This window comes from Sus scrofa, chromosome 14 (genome assembly GCF_000003025.6).
Source record: "Sus scrofa isolate TJ Tabasco breed Duroc chromosome 14, Sscrofa11.1, whole genome shotgun sequence".
NCBI classification, from domain to species: Eukaryota; Metazoa; Chordata; class Mammalia; order Artiodactyla; family Suidae; genus Sus; species Sus scrofa.
In genome coordinates, this window is record NC_010456.5 from 48,453,701 (window position 1) to 48,474,929 (window position 21,229).

The 21,229-nt window shown below is 45.8% G+C and overlaps 1 protein-coding gene across 15 annotated transcripts in view; it reads left to right on the forward strand.

Annotated features, from left to right (window-relative positions):
- Positions 1–21,229, forward strand: part of DEPDC5 (DEP domain containing 5) — a 101,743-nt gene that overhangs the window by 31,913 nt on the left and 48,601 nt on the right. For 11 of the 15 annotated variants that reach the window (XR_002338345.1, XM_013983091.2, XM_005670871.2 and 8 more), the window contains exons 13-24: positions 582–685; positions 965–1,039; positions 2,754–2,888; positions 4,284–4,345; positions 4,488–4,561; positions 5,850–5,919; positions 7,982–8,018; positions 8,541–8,661; positions 12,299–12,519; positions 16,554–16,757; positions 18,833–18,968; positions 19,944–20,041. Coding sequence is in view for 14 of the 15 variants with exons in the window: in XM_013983091.2 (XP_013838545.1) it covers positions 582–685; positions 965–1,039; positions 2,754–2,888; positions 4,284–4,345; positions 4,488–4,561; positions 5,850–5,919; positions 7,982–8,018; positions 8,541–8,661; positions 12,299–12,519; positions 16,554–16,757; positions 18,833–18,968; positions 19,944–20,041 (1,337 nt within the window). In the remaining variant the exon portion in view is untranslated. The remainder of the gene's footprint in view (positions 1–581; positions 686–964; positions 1,040–2,753; positions 2,889–4,283; positions 4,346–4,487; positions 4,562–5,849; positions 5,920–7,981; positions 8,019–8,540; positions 8,662–12,298; positions 12,520–16,553; positions 16,758–18,832; positions 18,969–19,943; positions 20,042–21,229) is intronic. The other 4 variants (XM_013983094.2, XM_021072344.1, XM_021072345.1 and 1 more) reach the window with 1 other exon arrangement.

Below are 21,229 nucleotides of genomic sequence, written 5' to 3' on the forward strand. Positions count from 1 at the left end.
GACTAGTACTCCTTTTTTCATTCTTCATTTGGATTGGAAGAAGAGCTATCTCATTGAATCTTTTTTTAAATACTGTTTATTATTGATCTTTTGGTAATTTTGTGGAAAGGTAGAGAAACACTGGTTAAGAATACACTCTGGAGCCAGATTTCCTTCATTTTTAATTTTTTTGTTGGCCATGTACATGGCATCCAAAAGTTTCTGTGCCATGAGTAAACCCTTGCCATAGCAGTGACCCAAGCCACTTCAGTGGCAACGCTGAATACTTAACCTGCTGTGCCGCAAAAGAGCTCCTCTCATTGCATCTTTTTTTTTTTTTGCTGTTCCTGCAGCATGTGGAAGTTCCCAGGCCAGGGATTGAACCTGCACCTCAGCAGCAGCCCAAGCCACTGCAAAGACAAGGCCAGATCCTTAACCCACTGTGTCCCAGGAAACTCCGATATTTGACTTCCATATTGTTATATGATAAATGACCCCAGCTCTGGGCACCTCGTCTTCTCCTTTCCTTGAAACCCTTAAGGGACCTGATGTTCGCCTGTCATATCTGCTTGATACCTGTTTTATGATCATGCTCTTTTCAGAGTGGTTGTGCAGAATGAGAGGAGAGAAGAGTGGACCTCACTTCTCGTGACCATTAAAAAACTCTTCATCCAGTATCCCGTGCTGGTGCGACTGGAACAGGCAGGTACTGCATTTATGTGCTGGAAGGAGGGCAGGGCCAGGAGGGGTGGGATGGAGGCTGGGGGAGGAGGAGGTTCGTGCTTCCCCTCCCAGTGTTGTTTATGGTTTCTGCTTCTGGCTGGGTCTCTATTTCAGGTTGGGTGCAGTTGTTCCTGTGCAATAAGTTCAATAATTTCTTTTCTGTAGGGCTGGGGGGACCCTACAGAGTCAGGCACCTTCTACTTGTTTGGTAAGAGTCTGCCTTTAATGAGATGTTTTTCCTTCTCTGTGTCTTTTGCTTCAGAGGGCTTTCCTCAAGGAGACAATTCTACCTCAGCACAAGGAAACTACCTGGAGGCCATCAACCTGTCGTTCAATGGTGAGTAAGGACCAGCCACAGTGAGTGAGTGCCTCGCTTACCACAGGACTATAAACTTCTCTCACTAGTGTCCGAAGACCCAGACCTAAGTGATTACGCTTCCCACATACTCCCCCAATTAACTGAAGCAAGAACTTCTGATTGGATGGTTTTAATGGCCACCAAGTAGCTCTTGGGTCTTCTGTTGGGAATCATCTTGCCATTCTCTTCTGTTCATGGGGGTCCAAGAGTGAAGAGTTGGAATCTTCCTTGGGCTCTTTGTTTTCCTAAAAACTGGTTATTTATTTATGTATTTATTTATTTTCCATTCCATCCCTCAACTGCTTCTAGATAATCTTTTTTTAATCTACTTTTTTTTTAAATTAAGAAACTCATTTTCCTAGAATTCAAATAATAGAGAGGTATGTATCAAGTAAATATGAAACTCTCCCCTTCCTTCCACTGTCAGTCCCCTTTCTAAGAGGGGCCATTATTAACAGTGTGATGTGTTTCCTTCTGAATGTTCCTGTGTTTATGTGTTACGTGAGATACTTTGTTTGCAGATAATAGGAACCTACTAAACTCAAACAAAAAAGGAATTTTTTAAAAACTTTATTTTTATGACTGCCCCACAAATTATGGGAGTTCCTGAGCCAAAGATTGAATCTGAGCTGCAGCTGTGACCTATGCTGTATCTGTGGCAACAATTTAACCCACTGTGCAGGGCTGGGGAGCGAACCCATGCTTTTGCAGCAACCTGAACCACTGCAGTCAGATCCTAACCCACTGCACCGCAGTGGGAACTCCCCCAAAAAAGGAAATTTAAGGATACAGGGGACTCAGGGGACAACCAGGAAAGGCTTGAACACCTTGTTGAAGGAGACGGGGACAAAGGTGGTTCTGGGACCACAGCTGCAGGAATTCATAGAGCCAAGTTCAGCTCCCAGCAAACCTGTCTCTGCTCTCTGTTCAGGATTCCATGTTCCAGCTCTGGTTAGGTGTCTGCCCATCACTGGCCACTGACAGAAGAGGTGATGTGTGGTCACTTCACTATGTGTATCACCTTCCCTGTGTCTGTACCCAGGTGTTAGACATTCTAGAGCATGGGGTCTTTTTTAGTAAATCTTTTTTTGCCCTTTTTTTTTTTTCTTTGCCTTTTCTAGGGCCGCTTCCACGGCATATGGAGGTTCCCAGGCTAGGGGTCCAATTGGAGCTGCAGCTGCCGGCCTACACCAGAGCCACAGCAACGCAGGATCCAAGCCGTGTCTGTGACCTACACCACAGCTCACGGCAATGCCAGATCCTTAACCCACTTAGCAAGGCCAGGGATGAAACCCTCAATCTCATAGTTCCTAGTTGGGTTCGTTAACCACTGAGCCATGATGGGAACTCCTCTGTTCTGCTCTCTTAAATATTGTCTTAAATTAACACTTGATTCTTCTAAGTTTTAATACAGACTCATTTATGGATGGTTTAAATTAACACCATGAAATTTGGGCATTTAAGTCTGCACAAGGCAAGCATTAGGCATTGAAGAGGAGGAATAACAAAGGCAACAGGGACATAGACCTGCATTCAAGCACTTCTCAATGTACAAGGGGAAGGACAGAGAGGAATTCAGACCGGGATGTGGCAATCAGTCTAACAGAAACATGGACAAAATGGTCCCAGGGCACAGAGATGCTTAGTTTCTGAAAAGATGGACTCACTAGAGGACTTTCTGCTTTGTTTCAAGTGTTTGACAAGCACTACATCAACCGCAACTTCGACCGAACTGGGCAGATGTCTGTGGTGATCACGCCTGGGGTGGGTGTGTTTGAAGTGGACCGGCTGCTCATGATCCTGACCAAGCAGCGGATGATAGATAACGGTAATGCCCCCAACGCTGCTCTGGGTCCCAGTGTTATAGCCTGACCTCCCTTAGGGCTCTGAGCATTGAGGATCTGAAGTCTAGAGTGAGTAATGTCAGGTGACAAAGAGTTCCATGGTCATTTGGCTTAGGACATGCTGGGTCATGCACACTTAGGCAGATTTATTTCCTAATTGCCAGTTTTGTTTTTGTTTTGGCTCTACCTACAGCATGTGGAAGTTCCCAAGCCAGGGATTGAACCTGTACTATAGCAGTGACAACACCAGATCCCAACTTACTGAGCTAGCAGGGAAGTCCCCTAATTGACAGATTTTTTTTCTTTTTTCTTTCTTTTTTGCTTTTTAGGACTATACCCATAGCATATGGAGGTTCCCAGGCTAGGGGTCGAAGCAGAGCTGCAGTTGCTGGCCACAGCCACAGCCATAGCAAGGCAGGATTCTAGCTGTGTCTGTGACCTACACCACAGCTCAGAGCAATGCCGTATCGCTGACCCACTGAGTGAGGCCAGGGATCAAACCTGCATCCTCATGGATACTAGTCAGGTTGTTTCTGCTGAACCCAACGGGAACTTCCTAATTGCCAGTCCTTTTTTTTTTTTTTTTTTTTTTGGTATTTCACTTACTGTTTAGCTTTTATCGTTTATTTTGTTTATTTATTTATTTCTGGCTGCACCCTTGGCATGTGGAAGTTCCTGGGCCAGGGATCAAATCTGTGCCACAGCAGTAACCTAGCCACAATAGTGACAAGGCCAGATTCTTAACCCATGGAACCATCAGGGAATTCCACCCTAATTGCCAGTCTTAATCTGTAAATGTATCTTTTTCTGCCTGGAGGACATAACTGGTATTCTGAATTTATATTTGACACTGGAGAACACTTCTGGGGATCATCTTGGTCAGTGTCCATCAGAGCGTCCTGTGAAGGACCATCGGCTCACCTCCAGTTGGTACCATGCATCCCCAACTTGCACCCCCTCCCCTAATTTGATTTGTGTTCCAACAACAAGATGAAGTTGGGAACATAAATCCAGATTGCTAATAAAGAAGCTCTGTTTAGCACAGGGGATTTTTTTGGCCTTGTTACTGAGATGACAAGGTTCCCTTTCCTTTCTGGCCTTGAAACTGTAGTCTTAGAGGCCCACTGGTCTTTTTGACAAACTGTAATCTGCAAGGCAGGCTAAATGTCAAGCACTTGTTAGTGGCAGGTGTGATGGGACTTGGTAAAAAGGGGACAAAATGCATCTGTTTATTTCTCAGCTGTATGGGCAGTGCTGATGGGGATGGTGTGTGGCCTATGCCTTGTACCCTGATCCACGTGACCCACATCGCTGATAGACTGGGACACCCACCTCTGCTCTTCCCTACCCCCCAACTCTTTTTGTCTTTCCTTTCTTAGGAATTGGTGTGGACTTGGTGTGCATGGGGGAGCAACCGCTACATGCTGTCCCGTTGTTCAAGGTGACTCAATTTCACGCTGCTCACTAAAGGCCAGGTCCCAGCACCAGGGTGATCATGAGAACAGTTAGACTCAGGGAAGCTGGAGCAGTTTCCGGTGCTGCCTGCTTCCAGCTGACCTGTGCCCTGGCTTGTTCCCTTTCAGCTGCACAATCGGAGTGCTCCTCGCGACTCCCACCTGGGCGATGACTATAACATCCCTCACTGGATAAACCACAGGTGGGTGACATACTGATTTGCAGGTGGTCAGGGATTCCATTCCAATTCCCACCATTTCTCCTCCAAACTATTTTCTTACTACAAAATCTGTTATCAAGAAAATGTGGAGGAGGAGTTCCCTGGTAGCCTAGCACTTAGGGATCTGATGTGATCACTGCCATGGTGCTAGTTCGATCTCGAGCCTGGGAGTGTCTGTGTGCCTCAGGCATGGCAAAAAAAAAAAAGATGTGGAAACCAATGTTCTAACATTTGCTTAAAGCTTCTCTATATGCAAAGCAGTGGTGGAACAGTCTATGGTAAAAAACATAAAAGCAGTTTTAAAGTACTTATTTCCATGACTATCCCCAACTACCACAGACCATAGCAGACCAACACTGGGCCTTAGAAAGAAAAGTACCCGTGCCTCTTCTTCACATGGGACCAGGCCTCAGTGTTCCTGCCAAGTTCGGTTCAAGGAGGAGATTCTGATCTCTAGGAGTCAGGACTAGCGCACATGAGACTATTTATGGGGAAAAAAAGGAATAGAACAATAATTAAAAACATAACTAGGAGTTCCCGTCGTGGCGCAGTGGTTAACGAATCCGACTGGGAACCATGAGGTTGCGGGTTCGATCCCTGCCCTTGCTCAGTGGGTCAAGGTTCCGGCGTTGCCGTGAGCTGTGGTGTAGGTTGCAGACGCGGCTCGGATCCCGCGTTGCTGTGGCTCTGGCGTAGGCTGGCAGCTACAGCTCCGATTTGACCCCTAGCCTGGGAACCTCCATATGCCGCAGGAGCGGCCCAAGAAATGGCAAAAAGACAAAAACAAACAAACAAAAAAACATAACTAATGTTTTGTCATAATTACAAAAGAAAGTTAGGACTGGGAAGATCATTGAGGCCTGAGACAAAGCCATTCCTGGGAGGGCTGGACCACAGCTGGGAGTCCAACCATGTCTTGAGGTTTAAAATGAAAGGGGTTTAGAAGTTTTTGTGGATCAGCGGGTTAAGAACCCGACTAGTATCCATGCGGATTCGGGTTTGATCCCTGGCCTTGCTCAGTGGGTTAAGGATTCAGTGTTGCCATGAGCTGTGGTATAGGTTGCAGATGTGGCTCAGATCTGGTGTTGCTGTGGCTGTGGTGTAGGCCAGTAGCTGCAGCTCTGATTTGAGCCTGGGAACTTCCATATGCCGCAGGTGCGGCCTTAAAAAAAAAAAGAAAAGAAAAATTGTAAAATGAACAATCCCCCAATTTTTTTAAAAAAACGAATGAAAGGGGTTTAGATGAATGACCCCTGTGTTTCTTTCACAGTTTCTACACGTCGAAAAGCCAACTCTTTTGTAATAGTTTCACCCCACGAATAAAACTGGCAGGAAAGAAGGTAGGTTTCACTCACCAGCAGAACCTTCAGGGACTAACACACCAAGGTGGTTCTTTTGGCCCTGAGCTCCCTCGTAGTCTCCAGTGGTCGTTGAATAGTGTTTAAGAAATTTGTGGATTTCCTGTCATGGCACAGCGGAAACGAATCTGACTAGGAACCATGAGGTTGCAGGTTTGATCCCTGGCCTTGCTCAGTGTGTTAAGGATCCTGTGTTGCTGTGACCTGCGGTGTAGGTCATAGATGCAGCTCGGATCTGGCGTTGCTATGGCTGTGGTGTAGGCCAGCAGCTACCATTCTGATTAGACTCCTAGCCTGGGAACCTCCACATGCCGCAGGTGCAGCCCTAAAAGGACAAAAGGAAAAAAAAATAGAAATTTGCCTTAGAACTTTACAGTTTTCTACATTAAATCAACAACAGGGCAAACCCCAGATTGCAAGAAGTGTCTTTGGCAAAAATACAACAAAGAGTTATTTTCATTACATTTTGTTCACATATTGAGACCACCCCGACGCCAGTAGGGACAAAGACATGGGTATACATTATAGCAGAGGGGAAATACGGTTAAAAAAAAAAAAAGATCACATCCTAGGAGTAAAGGAATGCAAATTCAGACAAGAGTGAGGATTCTTTTTTTGCTTACCAAATAGGTTTAAAACAATAGTGACAATTATACCAAATGCTAGAAAAATGTGGTGACATTGGTGTGTGAGTGCTTAGTTGATAGAAAATACTTATAGAAGGCCGTTTAGCCAGGCATATTAAGAACCATGCAAACGTTCAGGTCATTTTACCAGGAAATTCCATTGTGGCCACGTGATCTAAGGAAATAACTGAGAATATTGTATGCAGATAGATCTTGTTCTAGGTCTATTGAAAATAGTGAGAAGTTGAGAAGTCCCTGGTGGCCCAGCAGGTTAAAGATCCGGTATTGTCACTGTGGTGGCTCGGGTTGCTGCTGTGGCAAGGATTTGACCTGGCTGAGGAACTTCTGCTACAGCTCTGATTTGACCCCTAGCCTGGAAACTTCCATATGCTGCAGGTGTGGCCCTAAAAAAAAAAAAAAAGGCAGAAAAAAAAATGCCGGTTTTAAGAATTTGGAAGTGTTCACGATGTGATATGAAGAGGAAAACAGGCATTATGTATGTAGGCTCCAGACTAGGATGCTCCCACCCGGCAGCCTGTTTCTACCAGAACTGAACTATAAATTATAACTGTTGACCTGTAGTGACGGTTACATCAGTAATATCAGTGCCACTTCTTCCCTCTATGGGGGCACTGAGGGCTTAGGGTTACTATTATAATAGGGGAAATATTTGGAGGAGTGTGAGGGCCCCTAAAATAGGCTGTGTCAAGTAGTGAAGTTCTGGGGGAGAGACCTCTGTTCAGAAAGGGCCTCTCCTACCTTCTGAGGTTTGACATCCTCACCACAACCATTCTAGGCAAAGTGGACATGGAGGGACTTTTCTGCAATGTGATCATTTTAAAAAAGAAAGAATAAGTATTGTTATGGAAGGTTAAAGGGTCATGAAAAAAAGTAAAGTTTTCTCTCTACCCTTGTGCCCCACTGTGGCTCAAGAGCCCTCCACCGAGTGCTTAACTCTAGTGGGTGCTGGTAGACAGGTGAACTGCCACGGGGGAAGGGGGACCCCTGCAGGGGCTGGGTCAGTGGAACTGGGTTCTGGAAGGACAGACACACCAGTAGATTGACCAAGAGTCTGAGGAGCTGGGCTTGGATTTTGGCTGTGTACCTGCTAGTGGTGTGATGTTGAGCAAACCCTTCATTATCTCTAGAACTGAACATCCTCCCCCGTAAAGTGGGGTCCATGTCCCCACTGGATAGAGTTGTGAGAGTGAACAGGAGGTGAGGTGGGAAGCGAAGGACCCAGTAGGCCCAACACTGCTGCGGGGGGTGTCAGGCATTGGCTCTTGCCCTCTCGACAATTATAAGGGGGGGTGGGACATGGTTTCCACCCCTGAGGAGGAGCCCCCCATGTGCTGGGCCTGGTGCTAAGTTCTACCTGGCAAAGGAGGGAGGGATAAATTATCTCTTTAATTTTACAGCCTGCCTCTGAGAAAGCAAAAAATGGCCGCGATACATGTGAGTATTTTTCTGCCTTGCATCACTTTTAGAGAGTCAGTTGACAGATGGCAACAAGATTTTGTGAAGTTTTGTGAAGAGTTCACAGCTGAGTTGGGAGACTAGAGTTCCCCTTGTGCGACCTTCGGAAGGTCCCTTGATGACCATGTATATTTTTGTCCTGTCAGTTGCAAACTGGGTGATGACAAAACCTTGTTTTTCTTTTCCATAGGTCACTTGTAGGGATGGGATATAAAGTTTTAAAAAGGATTCAACATACACATTAAGATGATATTTTAAAAGTGGGATCACAGAAGGAAATGCTGCCATCACCTTGGCTTAAGTGCTAGTAAATAGTTGTTTCTGTATCACTTTGACACGAAAATGGTTTAATCTCAGCAAGCAACCTGATGAATGGGTTTTTTTTGAACTTTTCCAGAGGGAGATGGTAATGATGACTAGGGTCTCTCGGATTTTGATGAAAACTTTCTGAGGCCTCAGAAATGTGTTTTGATGACAATTTGTATTATTTCCGTGTTTCAGCTCTGGGGACTCCAAAAGAATCTGAGAACACCCTTCCCATTCAAGTGGATTATGACGCTTACGACGCGCAGGTCTTCAGGCTCCCAGGCCCATCCCGGGCTCAGCGCCTCGTCACCTGCAGGTTTTCTGCCACACACACTTTGGGCCAGATGTAAAAACTGCTTAGGGAAACCTGGGGCCCCGGGTAGGGATCTGTGTGAGAGCAACCTTGAAAATGTTTTAAAATTAGCCAGATGGAAGCCGTAGTACGTAGATTGCCAGGGAGGCTGTTTTCCAGTTCTCTGGCCAAGCTAATCTGTTAAGTTACTTCTGCTGTGAAGTGTGGTCCCCAAATAAGGAGGGCATTCTGCTTATTCTAGCCAAGGAGAAGCAGTTTGTGAATTCTGGAATCTTCATTTCACTGGGTGGCCACTAATATATATAGAAACCCTAGGGCTTAGAGCTTCTTAGGTTTATTTTCCCAGAGGCCAAGAGACTCATCTTTTTATTATTATTACTAAATTATAGTTAATTTACAATATTGTGCTAATTTCAGTATATGGCAAACTGACTCAGTTATGGAGTTCCCGTTGTGGTGCAATAGAAATGAATCTGACTGGTATCCATGAGGATGTGGGTTTGATCCCTGACCTGGCTCAGTGGGTTGGGAATTCGACTTTGCCATAAGCTGTGGTGTAGGTCGCAGACATGGCTCGGAACCCGTTTTGCTGTGACTGTGGTGTAGGCCAGCAGCTGCAGCTGCGATTTGACTCCTAGCCTGGGAACCTCCGTACGCTGTGGGTGTGGCCCTAAAAAAAAAAAAAAAAGACATTAAAAAGAAAAAACTGACTCAGATATATATATATATTTTTTTTCTTTTTTATATTATTTTCTGTCACAGTCTATTCCAGGAGATTGGATATAGTTCCCTGTACTGTACAGTAGGACCCTATTGTTTATCCCAAACTTTTCTTTTTTTTTTTCTTTTTGCCATTTCTTAGGCCACTTCCTGCGGCATATGGAGGTTCCCAGGCTAGGGGTCTAATCGGAGCTGTAGCCTCCAGCCTACGCCAGAGCCACAGCAACACAGTATCCGAGCCACATCTGCAACCTACACCACAGCTCATGGCAATGCCGGATTGTTAATCTACTGAACAAGGCCAGGGATTGAACCCTCAACCTCATGGTTCCCAGTCGGATTCGTTAACCACTGCTCCATGACGGGAACTCCTATCCCAAACTTTTCTTTCTTTAATTTCTGTTTTTAAGATTTGCTCCATGGGATTTTAGTCACGTAATAGTTTTTCATTGTGATGTAGTCAGATTTATCAACATTCATTTCTGGGTCTTGTGTAAGAAAGCCTTCCCTACTTCAAGGTTAGAAGATGTTTTTTATATTTTCTTCTAATGTTTCATAGTCTTGGTTTTTATGCTTAGGTCTGTATAGGTCTTAGGTAGATTTTTTTTCTAAATTTATTTTTATTTTATTTTTTTTGGTCCCCCCATGGCATCTGGAGTTCCCCACCCAGGGATCAGATCTGAGCTTCAGTTGAAACCTACACTGCAGCTGTGGCAATCCTTTAACCCACTGTGCTGGGCTGCGTCCTGGTACTACAGAGACACTGTTGATCCCATTGCACCACATCAGGAACTCTAGTATTTTTGGTTTTTTTTTGCTTTCGTCTTTTTAGGGCCAAACTCATGGCTTATGGATTTTCCCAGGCTAGGGGTTGAATTGGAGCTGTAAATGAGGGCCTATACCACGAGGCCCCAGCAACTTGGATCCAAGCCACATCTGCGACCTATACCACAGCTCATGGTAATGCCAGATCCTTAAGCCACTGAGCGAGGCCAGAGATTGAACATGTGTCCTCATGGATACTAGTCAGATTGTTTTCCCTTAGCCACAATGGGAACTCCAGTTTTTGTTTTTGTTTTTAAGTGAATGTGTGAAACAGAGCTCTAGTCTTTTTTTTTTTTTTTTTTTCTTTTTTGGGGCTGCAGCCGAGGCATATGGAGGTTCCCAGGCTAGGGGTCAAATAGGAGCTGTAACTGCTGGCCTACACCACAGCCACAGCAATGCCAGATCTGAGCCAAGTCTGTGACCCACACCGCAGCTCAAGGCAACTTCAGATCCTTAACCCACTGAGCGAGGTCAGGGATCGAACCTGCAACCTCATGGTTCCTAGTCAGATTCGTTTCCTCTGTGCCATGACAGAAACTCCCTATTTTTTTTTTCCAGCCTATTTTTTTTCCTCTAGTTGGCCAAGTACCATGAGTTCATTTTCCACATTGTTTAGATTTGGAAAGGTGCTTTACCTCAGCACCACTAATTGGAAGGCTACTCTGTCTCTTCATGTTGTGACAAATGGGCTGTTAGTGGCCACATCCTCGTCTTCTGTCCTTTTCCTTCATCCCATCCTGATGTGCAGTCCTGAAAATGCTTAGTGATCAGAGTAAGCGCTGTTCACAGCAGCTCCCCTGCACAGAGATGCTGCCTTGGGCTTGGCAGTGCCTGTCTTCTTAGTATCTAGGAATCTTTCATTGTCCAAGGTCCTTGGTTTTCTTTTTTCTGATCAAAGACTGCAAGATCTTGTATCTCAGAGACTCAAGCCATGTGCTCCTTGAAGGCACAGACCCAGTGCTCCATCCCTGCCCTGGGCTGAGCTTATGCTGGGGCTAGGATATTTATCATTGAAATAATGAAATGTGTAGTCAAGCCCTTGGGATCGATGGATTTCAGGCTCTGTTCAAGTTCTCACTTAAAACAAATCCCTCCAGGTGGAAAGAGAACAGCTGTGATGCCAGAGGGGCCACCCTTTTGCAGTTGTTGACCCTTCCATTCTGAATTTTTGCCTCCCCATCAGGCTTCTCCTTCTGATCCTTCTTTCTACTGCTTCCAGGGGTTTTCCCCTTAGGGAATTTCATGTTTTAATAAGGGCATACTGTTTCTTTAAATCTTTATTAAGGAAACATTCAAATAGAGAGGTTGGTGTAATGAACAGTTGTCAGCATGTTGTCAGTCTTGTTTTGTCACTTCTCCCACATGTTAAATTTCTCTCGAGTATTTTAAAACAGATCTCAGGTATCCTTTTTTTTTAAAGCTGTAAATATTTTAGCATGTGTCTCTAACAAATAAGAATTTTTAAAAACCCCATGATCTCAGGACCCTTGTCACTGGTAACAAAATTAACACTAATTCCTTAATAGCCTCAGATAGCCAGTCCCTATCCAGATTTCCAAACTGTCTCAACAGTGTAGTTTTTGCAGTTTGTTTGAACTGGGATCTAGAGAAGATATGCATGTTGCCATTCATGGTGAAGTTTTTTTCCTGTGACTGTAGTGTCTTGCTTTCTTCGTTTGGCTGTTTATTTCCTTATAACATTTCACTTGTCCTGCCATCTCTGAATTTCCTGTAAACTGACAATTATCTCTGGAGGCTTGGTTAGATTTAGGTTCAATAGTTTTATGCCAGGAAACTTGTCAGGCAGCTCTTGGGTCGCATCCTGTCATGTCTGGTTACCCCATTTTTAGCTCTGATCCCAGGACTCTGGCCATTCGAGGACCAACAGCCCTTCCCACCCCCCACCCCACCTTGTTCCATGACGTCTTGAGCTGCTGGGGGCAGAGATCTTCTACCTTATCTCCACTCAGAGGTCATGCTGGGAGTTTGGGTATTGGTCTCCCCAGTAGCTCAGGCTGGTGTTGGTCCAGGAGTTTTAACTCTAGGTGGGACCTTGGCTCCCCCGCTTTGTGGTGATCAGTCTCTCACCCACTAGGTCTGTGCGTGAGCGGGAGAGCCACAGTCGAAAGAGTGCTAGCTCCTGCGATGTCTCATCTAGCCCTTCCCTGCCTGGCCGTGCACTGCCCACTGAGGAGGTGAGGAGCCAGGCTTCCGACGACAGCTCCTTGGGCAGGAGCGCCAACATCCTGATGATCCCTCACCCCCACCTGCACCAGTACGAAGTCAGCAGCTCTTTGGGCTACACCAGCACTCGAGGTCAGAGGGCAGGGCTGGGCAGGGCTGGGCAGGGATGGGACAGCTTCCTTCCTGCAGTAGAGGATGGAGGGCTGTGGCCAGGTGTGGGCTCTAAGTCCCACATCTTAATTATTTCCATGCCAGTGCCGTGCACTCTGTGTGTGTGCGTGTGTGTGTGTGTGTGTGTGTTACTTTTTTTGTCTCTACCCCTTCTTCTCTTATGCCTGTAATTGTCCACCTTTCCACATGTTAAGGTGGAGATTTTCATAGGCCCAAAGTCAAAAGCGTTTGCTTATCTCCCTAGTATTTTCATTCAAGCCACACTTAAAACTCCATCCTTTATTCCACTTCAAGTTACCTGTGAAGCCTGTGTGCCCTGTGGAGCACAGGTGCTGCTTTTCCTGGCTCTTCTCTTGTCATTCCAGCAGCATCTGCAGCTTAAGCATACAGGCCCTTCCTGCCTTTTTTGAGAACTTTTTATTTTGAAATAATTATGGATTCCTGGGAAATTGCAATAATAGTAATAACCTCCTGGGAGGTTCTGTGTAGCTCTCACTCATGTGTCCCAATGGTAACATCTTGCATAACTATAATAAAATATCAAAGCTGGGAACCTGACCTCAGTACAATCCACAGAGCATGTTCAGTGTTCACCAGTTTGTTGTTTTTTTCTCTTTTTGGCCACACCTCACCTTTTTGGCCTCACCTCACCTTCCCCTGAGGCATGTAGAAGCTCCCAGACCAGGGATCAAACCTGCACCACAACTGTAACCAGAGCTGCAGCAACATCAGATCCTTAACGTTCTGAGCCATGAAGGAACTTCCAGAACTCTTTGATTTTGCATGCTCTTGTGCATGCATGCATGTGTGCGTGTGTGTGTTTCTATGCAGTTTTATCTTTATCACATGTGTAGACTTAAATGACCAGCATCACAATTAGGATATAGAACTGTTGGAGTTCCCCGGTGGCTCAGTGGGTTAAAGATCTGGCATTGTCACTGCTATATGGCGCCAGTTTGATCCCTGGCCCTGGACTTCCACATTCCATGGGTGTGGCCAAAAAATAAAAAAGATACAGAACTATTCCCCACCACTGGCTTCCTGCTGCTACCCTTTAGAGCCACGCCTTCCCACTGTCATATAAATGGAAGCATGGGTGTTCCCGTCATGGCTCAGTGGTTAACGAATCTGAATTCGACTAGGAACCATGAGGTTGCAGGTTCGGTCCCTGGCCTCACTCAGTGGGTTAAGGATCCGGCGTTGCCGTGAGCTGTGGTGTAGGTTGCAGACGCGGCTCGGATCCTGAGTTGCTGGGGCTCTGACGTAGGCTGGCAGCTACAGCTCTGCTTTGACTCCTAGCCTGGGAACCTCCATGTGCTGTGGGAGTGGCCCTAGAAAAGGCAAAAAAAAAACCCCAAAAAAAGACAAAAAAAAAAGGAAGTATGGCCCTCCTGACTTCTGATCACTGATTTAGGACTGTTGTGTGCACATAGCTGCCTCCTGTTGCCCTGGAAGGGTCCCAAAGGGTAAAAAGTGTTTTCTACGACCAGCAATTGGAAAGGGAAGCCAGCAGCTCCCGGGGACCAAGCAGGGCCCTTTTATCCATTAGGCACTGCATATACTATGCCAAGGGCCAGTGAACTTTTGATTTTTGAAAAGAGATTTTCTGAAAGAGAAAGGAGCAGGTATTTAATTACATGACTATGGCATAAAACTCATTTCACCTACATTAAAAAATTTTTAGTGCTTTTGAAGATTTCTAGGTTAGCTTTTTCCCACCTGAAAATTCTAAGTTTGCCTGGCAATTATACTCCCATTTTGCTGAGCGTATTCTTAGATGGGTCTGTAGTAAGAGTTAAATTCTGCTAAACATTAGTCCTTTAAAAACCTTTATTCTAATAGCCAGATCTCTGAGAAGATAACATTGGTGTTTTTTTGTTTGTTTGTTTGTTTTGCCAAGCCTGTGGCATGTGGAAGTTCCTGGGCCAGGGATCAAAGTCATGTCACAGCAGTGACAACACTGTGATGACCCACCATGGAACTCCGATAAAGTTGTTCTCTTTTTTTTTGGTCTTTTTGCCATTTCTTGGGCCACTCCCTCGGCATGTGGAGGTTCCCAGGCTGGGGTCTAATCGGAGCTGTAGCTGCCAGCCTACGCCAGAGCCACAGCCACGCAGGATCCAAGCCACATCTGCAACCTACACCACAGCTCATGGCAACACTGGATCCTTAACCCACTGAGTGAGACCAGGGACCGAACTTGCAACCTCATGGTTCCTAGTTGGATTCGTTAACCACTGAGCTACGACGGGAACTCCTAATAAAGTTGTTCTTAATGCAAGTAGTTTTGAAAACAGTTTTCCTAAAAATTATCTGAATAGTAGAATTGACTTCAGCATCCTTTAATGCTATGTGGGAGTTTATTGGAAAAGCCAAAAAGCAATCCACTAGAACAATATACAGCAATACCGTCTACATGCCTTTTGTTTCAAGTTTTTCTGTTACATTTAGAGATTGTAACCATCTGCCCACCCAGCCTAACATAGGAAACATTTCCCTTTTCCTCTACCTGTATTTTTGACCCACTTCATCCTTTAGTCCTATATCTTATCCTTTTCAAAGCATGTACTCATCTTTTTTTGTTTGTTTTTTGTTTTTTTGTCTTTGTGAAGGTTCCCAGGCTAGGGGTTGAATCAGAGCTGTAGCTGCCAACCTACAACACAGCCACAGCAACTCAGGATCCAAGCCATGTCTATGACCTACACCACAGCTCACGGCAATACTGGATCCTTAACCCACTGAGGAAAGCCAGGGATCAAACCTGTGTCCTCATGGATGCTAGTCAGATTCATTTCCACTGAGCCACAGTGGGAACTCTGTATTCATCTTTTTTTAAATGAGTTTGCTCCTTTTATTTCCATGATAACTAATTAGATTATATTCTTTATTTGGTACATTGGAACATCAGTTCGCTAATTTACAATGAGAAATACAGCTTTCATGGAGATTTGAATGTTCTCCTCTTGCATGCATGCTGGCTTGAGGAGCTAAATATTACAATATATCAGGTTCTTTGGTTGGCATTGAGTAGATAAGGGTGCACAAGACAGATTCTTTGATGCCATGGAATTTTCATCTACTGGACCCACTTTCTAACCTGGGTGATTGCTTTGTGAATGTGGGACACTCACCAAGGGAGTTGGTTGTGGCTTTCAGCAGTTTGGACCTGTGTGCCATTGGATGGGACAGGCTGAGTCTAAATATCATGCCATCTCTTGGCCTGGTCAAGGATGCATCCATTGGTTCAGTCTTTTCTCGCAATAATTTGTTTATTTTTAACACAATAACATTTGATTACTTAATCATGTTCCAGGCTACTGCATCGATGGGAGGGTGTTCTGATCCACTCAGTCACTCAGGGCCCCAGGGTCCTTCCAGCCTGGGATGCCATGGTCATCAACACTGTTTCCAGAGTTGTTACAGCAGGAAAGAAGAGAGTGGAGATCAGGCATGGAGATATTTGTGGGCCAGGACTTCAGTTGGAGCATGTCCCTTCCTCTTGTGTTCTATTGGCTGGAACTCAGTTATTTGGCGCAGTGAAGAGGGGCTGGAAACTACAGTTTCCTTGTGTGCCTCAGAGGAAACTCAAACATGTCTAGTGAGCACATTGGTTGTCCCTGCTAGGATCAGCCCTTCTGGCCATCATCTATCTATTTGTCTTGTTCCTCCAATGTACAGAATACTCCTACCCCATCCCAGAGGGAGACAGCTCAAGTCCCCAGCATTGAGCCATTGCATGCAGCTCCGTGTCCAGAGTCTCCAGGCAATCTGTGGGCCTCCCCATCAGATTTAGGAACCAGAACCCTTCTCCCAAGTTCTTGAAAAGTAAACCCAGTATTTCATTCCTTTATCATTTGGTGATTTTGCTCATTTCCCTCATTCCCTAACACATACGCTCTCTGAGAACCTTATCAGCCTTGGTTGATGCTGCCTAGCTCTGCTTTCACTGTGACCCTGTGCTTTCTCTCTGTGCCTCCCTTGGCAATACCCTGCAGACGTCCTGGAGAACATGATGGAGCCACCACAGCGGGACTCCAGCGCACCAGGGAGGTTCCACGTGGGCAGTGCAGAGTCCATGCTGCATGTTCGACCTGGGGGATACACGCCCCAGCGGGCACTGATTAACCCCTTTGCACCCTCTCGGATGCCCATGAAGCTCACGTCCAACAGGAGGCGCTGGATGCACACTTTTCCTGTGGGTAAGTTGGGTCCTTGGAAAAGAGTCCAGCCTGGGAGCTCCAGCACTGGTCACCCATGACCATGTTCAAAGATCTCATCTTGTTTGCACCCATGGAGCCCCATCCCCACCCTGGAGGTAGGGTGACCACTCCCACTTTTTTGCTGGGGCTCCTGCAAGGCTCCTTGAGGACAGCTTGGGAGTGGGCTTTGTCTAGCTGTCTGTGTAGACCCAGCAGCTCCTTTTTTCTGTTTGAATGGGATTGTGCTTTGCCACTTGCTTTCTTTTCTTGAGACCAAGGTGCCTCATTGCTCACTCCTTCCTCCCCTCTTTCTCTCTGGATATTGATGTTAACTGTCTTGGTTACACCAAGTTATGTTACTTTGTTTTCTCTCAAGGTCTCTGACAGCTGAAAAGAAAATCTGGGGGGGGAGTTCCAGTTGTGCCTCAGTGGGTTATGAAACCAACTAGTATTCATGAGGATGCAGTTTTGGTCTTTGGTCTTGCTCAGGGGGTTAAGAATCTGGTGTTGCCATGAGCTGTAGGTTGAAGACTTGGCTCAGATCCCCCATTGCTGTGGCTGTGGTGTAGGCCGGCAGCTGTAGCTCTGCTTCTACCCCTAGTCCAGGAGCTTCCATGTGGCATGGGTGTGGCCCTGAAAAGAAAAAAAAGAAATTTTTTTTTGAGAAATGGAGAACTGTGGGCTTTTTTTTCTTTTAGTTTAGTTTAAATAAATTGGGAGGAAAAACGTAAAATAAATGGGTTTTCCTTTTTATAATAGGATGCTTTACAGACATAAAGACAAACTACAACCACATCCCAAACTATGTTTAAATTGACAAACAGTGAAAGAAGGCCAGTTAAAAAGAGTATGAACTTTCTGTATGATTTCATTTACGTAAAGTTCAAAACCCATCAAAACTAAAAAAGAAAAAAAAATTTTTCCAAATTTATTATTTCTTCTGGCTCATCCTTTTTGATCTACATTCTGTCCTAAAGAAGATGACAGTGAGGTTTTATAAAGCTGTGACTAAAATTAAACTTCATCTTAATGGGCTCTTACTGAGCTTCGGAGAAACAGATATGTTAAATGCCAGGGTTTTATCCTGGAGCTATCCTCCTGAATGCCTGCAAGTATCTAGATATTTTCTTTTATATTTGCTTTTGGTGTTAAAGGTTTAATAGGTGAGCAGTGAATTTGGTTCTTTTGGCTGTAATTGGAGGTCTACCCTCCCCATCTGTGTCCTAATCAGTCAGGTGACTTGTTTCTTTCTGGCATCTTTCTCCCCATCTCCCCATGTCATCATTCATTCCCACTGGTTCCCTTTGAGTTCTCTTATGACAACTATGGGGGTTTCTTCTGTGGCCATCAGCTCTTCTCGCTTCTGTGCTTTTCCTCCTCCCACCCATCACACATACTTTACTAAAACTAAATATATTTACTAAATATTCTGCCCACCTGGCCCTCTAAGAAGCCCTCCGACCCCCATCCTCAGAGGTTCTCTTTACTGGGCAAAGTGGTGGTCTCCTGCCCATATTTTGCCTCCTCCACATTTGGGGTTTCACCCAGATACCCCCTTCTTCAATACCTGCTACTCTGGTTTAACACTCAGTTCTGAAATGTCTCATCCTCCAGGAGGCATTTTTTTCCATGAAATTCTGACTTAATCTCCTACTCCACATCTATTTTGCACTTGTGCGTCCTCTGCTGTTGAAGTCAGAACTGTTACCGTCTCGGGTATTAACAGAGTTATCCGTGTCTCACTCATGTGTTACTTCTTGTTTCGCTGTGTTAACCCTCCTGGGAGGTGCACCCTGCCTCTTATACTGTGATCTTTCTTTACCGTATCTCAGGTGATATGTGTGACACAGAGGCTCCCAAAATATGCTTAGGCTGAGCAGGATGACAACCCTGAGGGCTCACAGGAGCATAAGTCCTGCTTGGAAGAGGCAACATCCCTTCTGGGAGCTCCGTGGGCGGGGTTGCCGCTCTGGCTCTCCTATACCCGTGTCCCAGTAGCGGGAAGGAGGAGGTTGAGGAAGTGCAGGGCCTTGGCTGTCGGGGGAATGATGCTCAGTGGATCTCTGTCTGGGTAGGACCATCCGGAGAGGCCATCCAGATCCATCACCAGACCCGACAGAATATGGCGGAGCTGCAGGGCAGCGGGCAGAGAGACCCGACCCACTCCTCTGCAGAGCTGCTGGAGTTAGCGTACCACGAAGCCGCCGGGAGGTGAGGCTGGGCACAGGGCCCTGGGAGGTGCCAGGAGGACGCTCCCGGACACCAGGATGATGAGCAGAGCAGACTGCTGCTGAAATCGCACGTTTATAAGATGCCAAGAGACAGCCTGCATCCAGGCCCTTCTTTTGCTGGTGTTTCCCCCATCACTGGGCTGAATGTGAAGCAAACAGCCTCATGTTTTTCAGAGCTGTTTCCTAAACTGTGCTTTAGCTTCCACTTTAATCCAAAACATGCTTTGTAAACCTCAAACATGAGTTCCCGCTAATCCTCAGTCAAGGGCTCAAATGAGTTCTGGGGCAGGTGGCTCATGCTATATATTTTGGGGCAGTCAGTCTATGACTTGTGTCATTTTTGTCATTGAGAAATTCCCCTGTTGGGTTTAGAAGTTAATGCTAAAAGCAATGGAAACCAAGGCCTGAGTTTATAGAACAGGTCTTTTTGAACCAGTTCTGAATGTGTCACATGGCATCCAAAGAGAGTCAGTGTAGGAAGAAAGTCATTTAAGCCTTGACAAGCATGAGCCTGGGTTACCCTTGAACCTGCTGTTCCTGTGATGCTTTAGGAAATGCTTTGCAAAGAGCAATCATTTGCCCCTTTTTCAGCACTCTTATATCCCGTGGGATGAGTGAGGGATCCAGGTAGGGCATCACTCTTTTTACCAGATTAACTTGGGACCTATTCAACACTCCTTCTGTCAGTGCTGGCAGGGGGTGTTTTAGGGCAGAGAGGGCAGGCAGTCCGGTGGGGTGTGAGGGAGGTAGCCGGGGTGCCAGGAAAGGAGGCCAGAGCTCGGCACACACCCCAAGTCCCACAGCCCGGTAGCCGTGATATGGATCCCAGATGTTGCCAGCCTGCATGTCCAAATATTCAGGCCTGTTTTTGCTGAAAACCCCTGGGAGACAGGTGAGCAAGATAAAAGAGGTGATGATCCACATTAAGCCAGGTGCCGGGCTCTGTTCTCTGCAGGCACAGCGCTTCCCGCCAGCCTGGCGATGGCATGTCCTTCTTGAACTTCAGTGGAACAGAAGAGCTCTCCGTCAGCCTGCTTAGCAACAGTGGTTCAGGTAACTGACCCAGGAGGGAACAGAGCTGGGATGTTCAGAGCAGGCTCACCCCTAGAAACAGCATGGGGCCAGAAAATCAGGGCCACGTCTATTTTGGGATCATTCCAGCCACATTTTTTGGGTGACCTATTTAGAAGCAGTGCTCTATAATACACGGAATTATAAATGGGCTGCACATTTCGTTGTTAGCCAAGAACGTATTGGTCAAGGCACATTTATCATTGGTCTGTCAGAGAATCATGATTGAGGGCTGCTTAGGAGATGGGTGTTGAGGGCAACACCAGGGTCCAGAGCTTTAAGTCCCATGTGTGGTGGGGGGCAAGCCCACGCCCATAGAAACAATCAGGAGAGACACAGAGGGAACAGTGCGGTGCCAGCCGTGACATCAGAAAAGAGACGGGGCATGACTGTCTACAGAAGTGGGCACTTGGCCTCCAATGTGAAGGGGTAGAATTTGGCCCCTTGACATGGAGAGTTAGAAGGAGAGGGATTCTAAGTGGAGGGAAAGTAGGAACTTTTATTAATATGGGTTTTATGCTTTTTGGATACATTTATATGTTATCTCATCCAATCATCCCAGTAGGGAATGCGTTGTTAAGTGTATTTTACATATGAGGCAACTTAATGCCTGGAGAATCGGAGATATTAGACTAATCTCTCAAGCCAGTAGCCATGCATCGTGGCTCAGAAATGCTCAGAGGGCCTCTACAGAGGTAGGGGAATGTGGGTTTAGATGGATAGGGGGAAGATTTTAGAAAGCCTCGAAGGACAGACATGCGTGTAAAAAGCATTAGAACTGAAAGAAGAAAATGGAGCTTCTATTTCATGTCTTAGTTTTCTATAAGCTAACTTGCACTTCTGAAACATGGCTTAAAGAAGGTGTAGTGAAAGTGAAGTTGTGTAAAATTGGTTAATGAGATTTTCCTCCATCCCTGGGTGGATTCATCCATTGATGTTTCTAGAGGCCTATAGTTGAGGCTTGGAAGCTGGACTGGCAGTGAGAGAATTCCTAAAAGAGTAAAATTATTTCCTTATTTCTCTTCTTTTTTTCTTTCTTTCTTTCTTTCTTTTTTTTTTTTTTTTTGTCTTTTTAGGGCTGCAGCCGAGGCATATGGAGGTTCCAGGCTAGGGGTTGAATCAGGAGCTGTAGCCACTGGCCTGCACTACCGCCACAGCCACAGCCACAGC